A 13,119-nucleotide genomic window follows, 5' to 3' on the forward strand; every position below is an offset into this window, starting at 1 on the left:
AACATAATTGGACAATAAGGACATTATTTAAGTGACCTACACCCTATATGTGCATTTTCCAAGGCAGAACGTTATGTAATGGGTTATATTAAACCACAGGGTGTCTCCAGTTACATCTTAAATGTGTGTAACCTAAACAAAAGATTAAGAATGCCAACAGCTAGGGTTAAGTTTTTTCAAGTTCCTAGAAATAAATGGAAACTAAAGATTACACTTATGACCCTGCATTACTTGGAACAGCAAAGGAGATGTCACCATAGCAATGGCTGAATGAGGTGCGTAAAAGTGTTAGTGCCATATTTTGAGAACATAATTATCTCAGAACGTTCTAGTGCTACACACACACACACACACACACACACACACACACATTTGCACACACACACAATCATTTTATGAATACTATCTTCAGCGATTATAAAATATTGTGCTTATGGAGCTCTCTCATTGGCCGTGGAGAGAGTGTGTGGCTAGGAGGGGGGAGGGGTATCTATGGGAGAGCAGTTTCATAACAAAGGAGGAAGTATGTGGGGGAAAGCCCCCGCCCCTCCAATGTGTGGTCACTCTTAAATCAACAAAACCTACGTGTTTCTCAGAACTCAGGGAGAGTGCCCTTCCTGGCACTGAGAACTCAGCACATGCAGACACGCATACTAATAACCTGCAGTAATAACCTGCTGTACTTGAGCTGAGACACGTAATAATTACCACTTATACTTCAGCTCAGACACGTAATAATAACCTCTTATACTTGAGATCAGACGCGTAATAATAACCTCTTATACTTGAGCTGAGGTGCGTAATAATAACCTCTTGTACTTGAAGCATATCCAATACATCCTGTATTTTAACCGCAGCATACATTAACAACCTACTGTACTTTTAATGAGACACGCTAACTACCTCCTGCACTTTTGATGGGACACACACTAACAACCTCCTGTACTTTTGATGGGACACACACTAACAACCTCCTGTACTTTTGATGGGACACACACTAACAACCTCCTGTACTTTTAATGGGACACACAAACGACCTAGAAAAATCTACCATCCTGTACCATTTCAACCACAATTTGGCACACCTGAGTCTACTGATTAGCAGCTCAACCAGTTATCTGGCTGTTGAATGAGGTGCGCTTTGTTGGGTTTGGCGTGAATACCTACTGGATGGTAGATCTCTGGGAACTCTTGGTGTGGAGCTGAGGGGGGTGTTGCAGAGACTGATATTGGAGGGTGAGCCTGCCTGGACAGGTACATTTCTGAATGTGTACCCAGACCAGACAGCTGTAGCTTAATCTTTACATTACATTACATTAATGGCATTTGGCAGATGCTCTTATCCAGAGCGATGTACAGTTGATTAGACTGAGCAGGAGACAATCCTCCCCTGGAGCAATGCAGGGTTAAGGGCCTTGCTCAAGGGCCCAACGGCTGTGTGGATCTTAGACGTACAGTTGATTAGACTGAGCAGGAGACAATCCTCCCCTGGAGCAATGCAGGGTTAAGGGCCTTGCTCAAGGGCCTAACAGCTGTGTGGATCTTCTTGTGGCTACACCGGGGATTGAACCACTGACCACGTGGGTCCCAGTCATGTACCTTAACCACTACACTACAGGCCGCCCTCTGACTGAATACTATTCTAATACGAACACTGTTCTAATCCACCCTGCAGGTTAGTGCCAGTGCAACTGCCAGTGTTTGGGCTGGCACACAACACAGCCACGCCTTCCTTTATCTATTGCCTCATTATGCAGAAATACTTTGCTGATTATGATTCATGGCTTTCGAAAAAAACACACAATATATTCTGTACAATTTAAAGCTGCGCAAACAAGAACGTAGCCACACAATTAACATAATCCTGTGCTGTATTGAGCAATTATTAGGGTTGTTTATTTTAAGAATAAGAATAACTGCAAATCAAAGGAGAGGTTCTGTTCATGGAACTATCCCAATCCATCATGCAAGAGCAAGTCCTCTTACAATTGTGCAACTGTACTGTCACTCTGCAGTCCCCCAGCTGAACAAGGCAGTCACTCTGCAGTCTATAAACTGAGCTGTGCAGTCTCTCTGCAGTCCCCCAGCTGAACCAGGCAGTCACTCTGCAGTCTATAAACTGAGCTGTGCAGTCTCTCTGCAGTCCCCCAGCTGAACCAGGCAGTCACTCTGCAGTCTATAAACTGAGCTGTGCAGTCTCTCTGCAGTCCCCCAGCTGAACCAGGCAGTCACCCTGCAGTCTATAAACTGAGCTGTGCAGTCTCTCTGCAGTCCCCCAGCTGAACCAGGCAGTCACTCTGCAGTCTATAAACTGAGCTGTGCAGTCTCTCTGCAGTCTATAAACTGAGCTGTGCAGTCTCTCTGCAGTCCCCCAGCTGAACCAGGCAGTCACTCTGCAGTCTATAAACTGAGCTGTGCAGTCTCTCTGCAGTCTCTCTGCTGCACAGTCACTCTGTAGTCCCCCAGAAACAGTGCAATCCAGGCTAATGCTTGCCCCCCCCCAGCTCTACGGAGAAGTGTAACTTATACACTTTGAGTGTGAGGTCACTGATAATAATTATCAGACAGAATGAATATAAAAACAAATGGTGAACACGCATGGTTTTTTTTATTTTTATGTCTCTTTCACTGCGCAACTCCTGAGTTACCTACTGAGAGTTAGCACTTGAAATCAAAGCTGTGTAAAACAAGTCCTTATGAAACGGGGAGACAGGTGGTTTTGCAATCAGTGTATTCCGATATTTCAACACACCCCATCACTCCACCGTGGCCACCCTCCCCTTTCTCGACAGCGCACAGGACGTTACCGTAGGAGGAAGCAGACCGAGGAGAGGGAGCACCTCTTCCTCTGGCAGGATCAGGGTGTGAGACACATCGAGACACGGAGACGAGATACGGTCAGGTCAATTTTCAGTCCGTCCGATCATTTTGGGACTGGTCGTATGAAGCATCCAAATGTTTGAACGTTTAATTACACTCCTTTTTAATGAGTCCCATAGCAACTAGGGACTCATATTTATTCATCTCACAGATGTATTCTTCTTAATTGAATATTCAAATTTTGCCCATGATACAGACGGTATTGTGCCTGTTCTATGTAATCCAGTTCCTTTAATAACATTCCCTGGGTGCATTTTAAAATGTACTGACCAGCAGAGGTTTATTTGAGTGCTTCACTGAGCTGTGGGGTTGAGTATCACCAGTGTAGCCATATGTGTGCAGATAATATTGCAAACCATAGCACATACAGAGGGGGGGAAAATAATTGGGCCAAGTACCAAACCTTGAGGGACACCACACCCCAGTCTAGCTCAGGACAAATGGTAAGGTTAATGTTGGGATACGGACAGGACGTCTCCCACTGGTATGTAGGGAAGCAGGCTGGTGGATACGTCGCACCAAGCACGGCACACAAATCCAGGATTCTTCTGCCTTTGTAAGTCTTTAGATGCACAGATCAATTGAGGTGAGACAGGCAATGGTGTCGTCGTCCAGATCTTCCAGGAGGATCACGGAGGAGACATGGTTAGTGCCTGAGAAAGCCACACTCAGGGCTGGGTCTGCTACTCTGAAATGTCCTCAAAAACACCGGTGAAAATCCTGCAGATTACATACCATTAATATTTTCACCAGTATTCAGAACGAAACTGCTCTAGGCTAATTTGGTTAGTAACATGTTCCACAGAAAATTCTCAGAAGTGAAACTATAGCTCTTGCTCGGTCTGAAGTGTTGTATTTACTGTACATATTTGACTTGATTTATCTTATTTAATTTGTACTGTTTGATGAGAAAAGACAAGAGGTTCATTCATTGCTCTCAGATTTTACGGCTTTAATGTACATGGACTTTATTATTGGATTTATTTTTTATATACTTGTGCTGTGCGTGTGCGAAATTGGGGACATTGGGGACATTCCTGCTTTGATGGGTGTGTAACTTCATACCAGACCACATGCCTATCACAGAATCTAGAACAGATTCAACAATGCGGATTTACTGGAGCAAATTGTTCTTGCATGAAAGAGGTAGAATAACGTGTTGGGGAACATAGCTGGGGCTTCAGATCGTGGGAACAGCACGATCATCACACCAGCACTCATTCCCGGGATGTTTTCAGGGCACGTATTGAAATTAGGTCACGGTTGTACCAAGTAGGTACTTACAGTGATTTTATAACTTCAATGATTCACCTTTATTTAATGCTGAGAAGCTGAGGGATCAGACACTGCCAATGACCAAAACAATCAGCTGAACGTATGAGCAAGGTGCAACATTGACCAAAACACAACCAAACCTCCAATGCTACAGCAGATGACTTGAGTCTGATAAATACCTAATGAAGTGCTCACTGAGTGTATGTGCGGACCTGACCGGAGCGACGAGTCGACCCGAAAGGCTGTTGGTGGCAGTCGGAGTGGCTGGTAAAACCCACATCACCAACACTTTCATAAATGGACAATGTTATTTTTTTGTAAGGAGCTCTTGCCCCCAGAGTTTCACAGCAGTGGATATTCTGCACCGACGGTGCGTATAAATGACACAAGGGAACCTCAGTCTCCCGCATTAAGAGTGAAGGTTTAAAAAAGATCCTGATCAATCAAATGCAAAAATAAATATATAAACCCGCCCAAAAAAGGGGCAGCCTGCAGGTTCCTGTAACCTAGTGGCTAATGTTCTTGTAGCCTAGTGGCTAAGGTTCCTGTAGCCTAGTGGCTAATGTTCTTGTAGCCTAGTGGCTAAGGTTCCTGTAGCCTAGTGGCTAATGTTCTTGTAACCTAGTGGCTAAGGTTCCTGTAGCCTAGTGGCTAATGTTCTTGTAGCCTAGTGGCTAATGTTCTTCTAGCCTAGTGGCTAAGGTTCCTGTAGCCTAGTGGCTAATGTTCTTGTAGCCTAGTGGCTAAGGTTCCTGTAGCCTAGTGGCTAATGTTCTTCTAGCCTAGTGGCTAAGGTTCCTGTAGCCTAGTGGCTAACGTTCTTGTAGCCTAGTGGCTAAGGTTCCTGTAGCCTAGTGGCTAAGGTTCCAGTAGCCTAGTGGCTAATGTTCTTGTAGCCTAGTGGCTAAGGTACATGACTGGGACCCTGCTTAGTCTAATCAAGGGAGGTCACTTTGGATGAGAGCGACAGCTATGCTCAGCTAGGTTCCCTCCCTTAACCGCACGTTGCTCCAGGGGAGGGATTGGCCCCTGCTAAGTCTAATCAAGGGAAGAAACTTTGGATAAAAGTGACAGCTAAATAACTAATGTATCTCAAGCAAACAGTCAACAAAGTCATTTGGAAAAGAAACATGTTTTTAATGAAAAAGCAGTTTTACAGATCAAAGCCTGGAGAAATGATACAAACAAAAAACACATTCCATTTTCTTCAGAAACAGAAATACAAATTACACTGAAAGGACAGGTACATTCCATTCACCTTTAGACTGACAGAACAGGTTCCCTGGACAACGAGAAAAGCCCTTTACAGTTGCCGTGAGAACGGTTGCCGGACAGCTATATGGCTACCTTTGTGACATCACAGCAGCATGCCACATCGCAGCCTCCCATTGGAGGAGAACGAACTGGGAAATAAATGTTCTGGTAGAACATTTCAGGCAATTCATTGGACAGAAGGCATTGTGATTTCTCACGAAAACACTGCAAGATTTTTAAAAAAATACTTTTTTTTTTTGCTGCAGGTAATATAAATAGGTTGCACAGTAAGAAAAATACAGTCCAAAAGTATAAATTAAAACTAACATTTGTAACAACAAGCTCATCGTCTAGCATCTACAGACAAGCGGGAGATTGCCCTTGCATTCGGAAAACGACCCCTGCATTCTCTCTGAAGCTGGAGCCAACACTGTAGGCACGGAGAACAAAAACATCTTCTTCAAACTAATAAGGAACTGGCCGCAGGGTTCTCCGGTGGAACCCAGTGACGGTGGAACCCAGACCCGGCTCTCGGACGTGCAGAGGCCTTCGGTCTCTAAGGAATCACTAAAGAACAAGGTTCCCTCATCCGCACAGGAGCTGGAGTTCCGGAAGGGGGGGGCGTTAGAACAGCGACCCCAGCCCGGGCCGAACCGGACGGTAGAACAGGCGGGTACCCCCCGGCACACGCAGAAAAGCTCTGTACAGAGCGTGCGCCTCTCCGCTCCCTGGAGGTCAGTCTTTACACTATGTACAGCGAGCGTGGACCCCCCACAGGCCCCGCCCCCGGGCCGGTCTGCACGCGCTCAGCTGGCCTGGGCCACGCGTGCCTCCGACCCGATGAAGGCCAGCATGGTCTGCACCAGCTCCGGCAGGTCGTACTCGTGCTTCCAGCCCCAGTCCCGCCGCGCGTTCGCATCGTCGAAGTTCATGGGCCAGCTGTCCGCTGGAGAGGGGAGAGGGCAGAGGGGAGAGGGGAGAGGGCAGAGGGGAGAGGGGGAGAGGGCAGAGGGCAGAGGGGGAGAGGGGGAGAGGGCAGAGGGGAGGGGGCAGAGGGGAGAGGGGAGAGGGGCGGGTTAGACGCCAGCAAGCCGCAAAACGAGCTGCACCACTAACGATACACCGCAGAACTGAGTACTGAGACAGGCAGACGTGATGTCAGAAGTGCATCTGAATGGGCAAGGTTGGAAACGTAAGAATGCAGACGCGTGGTTAGAATGCGGTATTGTTATAATGAGTGTTGTTACGGTGGTGTTATCACAGGAGTGTCGTTACCACAGGAGTGTTGTCATAACCGGTGTGCTGTTCCAACGGGAGTGTGCCGTTATCACGGGAGTGTGCCGTTATCACGGGAGTGTGCCGTTATCACGGGAGATGCAGAGGAGCTCTTACCGATGTCCTGGCGCACCTGGTCCAGGCTGTAGGTGACCTGCAGGTCGGGCAGCTGCCGCTGCACCTCGCCGGCCAGCTCGGCGGGCGTGAAGCTCATGGCGTTGATGTTGTACGTGCGCATGCTCAGCGTGTCGGCCGGCGCCTCCATCACCTCCAGCGTGGCGCGCAGGCAGTCCTCGATGTACATCATGGGCAGCCGCGTGTCCGACCGCAGGTTGCACTCGAACTTCCCCGTCTTCACCGCGTCGTGGAAGATCTGCACCGCGTAGTCTGGGGGGGGGGGCAGGAGGGGGGGTCGGGTGAGACGGGAAACGTGCGCTTCCACAGACCGAGGGGGGGGGGGCCCCCCATTACACTTTATTCAGCTGACGCTTTTGTGCGTATCGAGGTTGTAGGATGAACAGAACAGGTGGGATACGGTACAGTTTATACGGTCGACTGAAGAGTGATGAAGAGTGATGAAGAGTGATGAAGAGTGATGAAGAGTAACGAGGTTTATAGCGCTCACCTGTCGTGCCCCCCCCGGGCTGGGAGTCGGCCGAGATGATCCCGGGGTAACGCAGGCAGCGGAAGTCCAGCCCGTACCGATGGTGGTAATACTGAGAGAGAGGGAGAGAGGGAGAGAGAGGGGGAGAGGGAGAGAGAGAGAGACTCAGTATGTCACACATTAAAAGGTTGCATTGTTTTCACTGTAAAATCAGCAACCAATTCAAACCCAAGAAACCAGGGGGGCGTGTTTCACAAAGCAGGATTAGGAGTTAGCCGCACCGAGTAAAACCCCAACATTTCTCTTTAGCTGTAAACGTGTTTGTACGTCTATTTTATAGTGAAGCATTTTAATCCCTGCAATGCTCTTATTTTAATAAAGTGAAACGGTAAGTGCAGTTACTCATTTAAAAAAATACAAAAATGTTACGTTACTGTTATTAAAGTATTTCTTATGGTTATTGTTATAGTTATAGTTTTGGTTATTGTTATAGTTATGGTTATTGGTATGGTTGTGGTTATTGTTATTGTTATAGTTCTCGTTCTTGGTGCGGACGGGCCTGCAGGGCTGGATGGCAGGTGTGCAGGGCTCCCGTGGGGAACGGGTAACTCTCGCTCTCTCTCTCGCTCACCTCGCCCATCAGCTCTGCGTGCACCTTGGAGACGGCACACTACACACACACACACACACACACACACACACACACTCACCTCGCCCATCAGCTCCGCGTGCACCTTGGAGACGCCGTAGATGGTGCGCGGGCGCTGCACGCAGAGGTCGGGGGTGGGGTTGCGGGGGGAGGTGGGGCCGAAGGCTCCGATGGTGCTGGGGACGAACAGGCGCAGCCCGTGCTCCGCAGCGATGTCCAGGATGTTGTGCAGCCCTGCGGGGGGGGGGGGGGGGGACCAGGTCAACACCAACAGAACCGCTCCAACCGGGGGACCAGAACCTCTCAAACCGGGAGGCCAGAACCGCTCACACTGAGACATCAGAACCTCCCGCACCAGGAGACCCCGGGCAGCCTACAGCCAGCACAGGGGTCAAACTCCAGTCCTGGAGGGCCGCAGTGTCTGCAGGTTTAACTCCAGTCCTGGAGGGCCGCAGTGTCTGCAGGTTTAACTCCAGTCCTGGAGGGCCGCAGTGTGTGCAGGTTTAACTCCAGTCCTGGAGGGCCGCAGTGTCTGCAGGTTTAACTCCAGTCCTGGAGGGCCGCAGTGTCTGCAGGTTTAACTCCAGTCCTGGAGGGCCGCAGTGTCTGCAGGTTTAACTCCAGTCCTGGAGGGCCGCAGTGTCTGCAGGTTTAACTCCAGTCCTGGAGGGCCGCAGTGTCTGCAGGTTTAACTCCAGTCCTGGAGGGCCGCAGTGTCTGCAGGTTTAACTCCAGTCCTGGAGGGCCGCAGTGTCTGCAGGTTTTCTGGGTGTTCCCAGCACCAGTGGTTCATTCAGTGGGAATTCAGTTTGACACCCCTGGTCGACACCAAAGGAATGCTTCCAATAGGGTTCGTCGAGCCCAGCAGCTGTTCTGATCTTATCACGGCGACACTGGGGGGTTGAACCGCCAACCTTCCACGTCTCAGTCATGAACCTTAGCCAAATGGCTAAAATGTATCGTGTAACTGTAATGTAATATAATGCCACACCTGTCCACCCCACCCCCCCTCCGCCGCAACCCCCCCCCTCCCCCCCGGGCCCCCAGGGGCCCCCCGGGGCTGCTCACCGGTGATGTTGACGGCGCGCGCCAGCGCTACGTTAGCCTCGCCCACGGCGCTCAGCAGGGCGCTGTAGTGCACCAGCCACGTGATGCGGTTGTTCACCACGATCTCCCGCAGGTTCTTGTAGTCCAGGATGTCCGAGTAGATAAACGGGCCTGTATCAGGGCACACAGGAACACAAACATTACACTCACAGCCCTGCTGACACTTTACAATCACGTCACATTGACTGCCATTCCCTAAATGTGCTGTCGTCATTAACTCACTCCTGAGATGTGCTAATCTGTACAGCTCTGCGGAGGCGTTTGTATATCACTAGTAGGGGCAGCCTATTGCATAGTGGTTAAGGTGCTTGACTGGGACCCAGAAGGTTAGTGGTTCAAGCCCAGGTGTAGATCTAAAATGTTGGGCCCCTGAGTAAGGCCCTTAACCCTGCATTGCCCCAGGGGGGACTGTCCCCTGCTTAGTCTAATCAACTGAAAGTCACTAAACTAGATCAGTCTATTTAAGTCAAAATGTCTCTCAATGCCAGATTTCCACCCCTCTAGATTCCAGCGTTTGCTCACAGGGGAGTTAGCTGGGTAAGTTCCAGGTAAAAATGGCTGTTCTGGTTTTTACCTGATGAACCAGCTTACTCCGTAATCCTGCTTCGTGACATACCACCCAAATGCCGCTAAACACGAACACGACGAGGCTCAAAGCGCTCTCCACAGGGCAACCTGACTTAACCACTTCCTGCGTCAGAACGAAAGCTTTTTATTTTTGCCGTTTCCGACACCTTTGTCGCTCACTCACCGCTGTGAAACACGTGACTCGGGGGTTTCCGGATGTCGGACAGAATCACGTTGTTGTTTCCAAACCTCCGCCTGCAAAAGTCGGGTTAGCAGGGTAAGTAAATAAACAAATAAAAGGCGTACGAGAAGCTCTGGATAAGACAGTGCGCTACATGGCTCAAAACGTGAATGTAAATAATAATACGTGATTGCACAAGGAAGCCAGACCAGGCTTGACCTTGGTTGTGTGCTAAAGGGGTGTACTTCGGCTAAGAGGCACACACTGAGGCCTGCCAAAATATCTCCCTGACCGGAGAGGTGCATTTCCCCTCACCTCAGGAGCTTGGCCAGGCCCACCCCGAGCTGTCCCAGACCCCCTGAGAGAGAGAGAGAGAGAGAGAGAGAGAGGGAGGGAGGGAGGGAGGGAGGGAGAGGGAGAGAATATAATGGTGAATATGCTGTTGCTATGGAGAAATGAAGGTGGGGACACAGCCTATCACAGACTAGGACATATAGACTGCATTGCCTTACTTGGCAGAACATAATGACTAACCCCAACATGTATAAATATACCCTACCGCAAACAGACCGTTATGAACTGCATTTACTGTGTCAGAGCTGTACTTGAAAATGTGCTCCACGTTTTATTATAAGAACCATAGAACGTTTGATGATGATGAGAACAGCCCAACTCCATATGTACTGTCGGCCCCCAACTCCACACGTACGATCCATGACTGCCATTATGGTGACATGCAGTGTATGACTGCTGTTACGGATATGACAAGTAATGTGCACAACTGTCATTACGGATACGGCTTACGATGTACGGATACTATCGTTATGGATATGACATGTAGGTTGTATGACTATCGTTATGGGGATGGCTTGTACAGTGTATGACTGTCCTTATGGTACTGACACGTACAGGGTATGGATGTCGTTATGGTAATGACACGTACAGTGTATGGCTGTCGTTACGGTAATGACACGTACAGTGTATGGCTGTCGTTATGGTAATGACACGTACAGTGTATGACTGTCGTTATGGTAATGACACGTACAGTGTATGGCTGTCGTTATGGTAATGACACGTACAGTGCATGGCTGTCGTTATGGTAATGACACGTACAGTGTATGACTGTCGTTATGGTAATGACACATACAGTGTATGACTGTCGTTATGGTAATGACTGTCGTTATGGTACTGACACGTACAGTGTATGGCTGTCGTTATGGTAATGACACGTACAGTGTATGACTGTCGTTATGGTAATGACACATACAGTGTATGACTGTCGTTATGGTAATGACACGTACAGTGTATGGCTGTCGTTATGGTAATGACACGTACAGTGTATGGCTGTCATTACGGTAATGACACGTACAGTGTATGGCTGTCATTATGGTAATGACACGTACAGTGTATGGCTGTCGTTACGGTAATGACACGTACAGTGTATGGCTGTCGTTATGGTAATGACTGTCGTTATGGTAATGACACATACAGTGTATGACTGTCGTTATGGTAATGACACATACAGTGTATGACTGTCGTTATGGTAATGACACGTACAGTGTATGACTGTCGTTATGGTAATGACACGTACAGTGTATGGCTGTCGTTATGGTAATGACACATACAGGATATGGCTGTCGTTACGGACATGACGGGCGGCGGTTCACCTGTGATGAGCACTTTGGGGTGGTCTGTCTCGGAGAAGGACACGGAGTGGAAGCTGGCGTCGGAGGTGACCTGGCGGGGGGAGAAGCTGATGTTTCGGACGGCGACCGTGATTGGCTGGCAGCCGCAGGCCGGCGCCTGCAGGACCTGCTGCGCCACTCTGCTCAGGGATCTCAGAACCGGCATCTTCACCTGTCTGGGGCACGAGAACGGACTCAGGACCCGGAGCTCAAAACCCGAAAGGCTGCAGGTTCAAATCCCTGACCTTGACGGAGGTGCTTAACCTTGCACTATTTAAACAATTACACAAAAACCTAGATGCACACAATTTTATAGTAATTATTAATAAATATCTGGCTCCATAAAATATAAGCAAATATAAAAAGCTGTGATAACAAAAACAAACATTCCCTACTGGCAATGAGTCAACTCGACCCTTTTAACAGATCAAGAGTATAATATAATAGCACAGTAAATACGCATTATCGGTTCTACAAACAGAGCTACCTTTATTTACATGTCTAATCAAGGCGAGTAGTAGACTGGGGTTTTACATTTTACATTTTAGTCATTTGGCAGACGCTTTTAATCCAAAGCGACTTACAAGTGCAATGGTGAATATTAGCTACAGTACTACTTATGGTGAATATTAGCTACAGTACGGTACGGTAGCAGTAACTAAGTGTTGGTGAAGTTTGCCATTTCTATGCAACGTATATACACAGGCTCCGTGCGATCACCGCGTCTCTAGGCGTGTCAAGTGGGACTTAAAAGCTCACCAAGACAATGGAAAATAGCTGCGTCAGGAGTTCATTGGCAAGTCAAATAGTATTGGAAGCTTAGTCGTTATAAATAAAGCATTGCTAACCACCGATCCACTCGGTTATAATTTGTTTCCTTGGTGTTAATAGCCTAGTACAACACAGAAACTGCACCCAACGCGCTACTGCACCAAACCATGAAGCCATTTCAACGCAGAGTTTACTCTCAGCGCATAACTTATCAATTTCAATCAACTTTCAGATGTTAACAGTACAGTATGGCTTATTCTTAAATCTTTAAGGAAACATCAACACCTTCTTAGTCTAGAAGAGAGCGAGCGAGGGTTCATTACGCACTAGTTTACATCGAGGTCGAGTGAGTTTACTAAGGAACGCGATGAGTAATTTGAGAGTATTATTAGCTCACTAACCCGCCTTCTTCGAGACCCAATCAGCACCACAGGAATAGACGTGCCAAAAAATAACGACTCACCCCTGGACGTGAAATCACACGGTCCTCGGTCACGCCATTTAACAACCAAATCAGTATTTCCCAAATAGTTTGAATGCGCCTTCAGATCAAACAAAGATGGCCATGACTTTGCATTCGCGCTGACACACCTACATAGCCCGAATGCCAAAGGTATTTTAAAGCCAATTTGTTAAAACCATCGCTTCTGATTTCATAGTTTGAATAGTTTTTTTTTTTAAACTAATTAAAAATGCAGTTTTATGTCTATAATGGTGAAATGGATTCTTGGGCTGGATAGCTATATGCTAGGCCAACGTGAATTATGTTTGTGATTAATCAAATGCAACAAGTTTCTCTTAAAAATTGCATTTGTGTACATGTATTTTCGTCGGACGACATTCTACCTGCCTTCTTATCATATTAGGACCG

The 13,119-nt window shown here is 48.0% G+C and overlaps 1 protein-coding gene across 2 annotated transcripts in view; it reads right to left on the bottom strand.

Annotated features, from left to right (window-relative positions):
- Positions 1 to 5,271: 5,271 nt before the first annotated feature.
- Positions 5,272 to 13,119, bottom strand: part of tdh (L-threonine dehydrogenase) — an 8,985-nt gene continuing 1,137 nt past the window's right edge. Inside the window, exons 2-10 of one of the 2 annotated variants that reach the window (XM_061242999.1) lie at positions 11,460 to 11,653; positions 10,108 to 10,150; positions 9,796 to 9,866; positions 9,006 to 9,155; positions 8,023 to 8,171; positions 7,920 to 7,943; positions 7,310 to 7,400; positions 6,802 to 7,071; positions 5,272 to 6,355 (exon numbers count right to left, since the gene is read on the bottom strand). In XM_061242999.1, the coding sequence (XP_061098983.1) occupies positions 6,216 to 6,355; positions 6,802 to 7,071; positions 7,310 to 7,400; positions 7,920 to 7,943; positions 8,023 to 8,171; positions 9,006 to 9,155; positions 9,796 to 9,866; positions 10,108 to 10,150; positions 11,460 to 11,643 (1,122 nt within the window). In that variant the 5' untranslated portion in view covers positions 11,644 to 11,653 and the 3' untranslated portion in view covers positions 5,272 to 6,215. Of the gene's footprint in view, positions 6,356 to 6,801; positions 7,072 to 7,309; positions 7,401 to 7,919; positions 7,944 to 7,998; positions 8,172 to 9,005; positions 9,156 to 9,795; positions 9,867 to 10,107; positions 10,151 to 11,459; positions 11,654 to 13,119 lie in introns of both variants that reach the window. The other variant, XM_061242998.1, reaches the window with a different exon arrangement.

This window comes from Conger conger, chromosome 5 (genome assembly GCF_963514075.1).
Source record: "Conger conger chromosome 5, fConCon1.1, whole genome shotgun sequence".
Taxonomy (NCBI): Eukaryota; Metazoa; Chordata; class Actinopteri; order Anguilliformes; family Congridae; genus Conger; species Conger conger.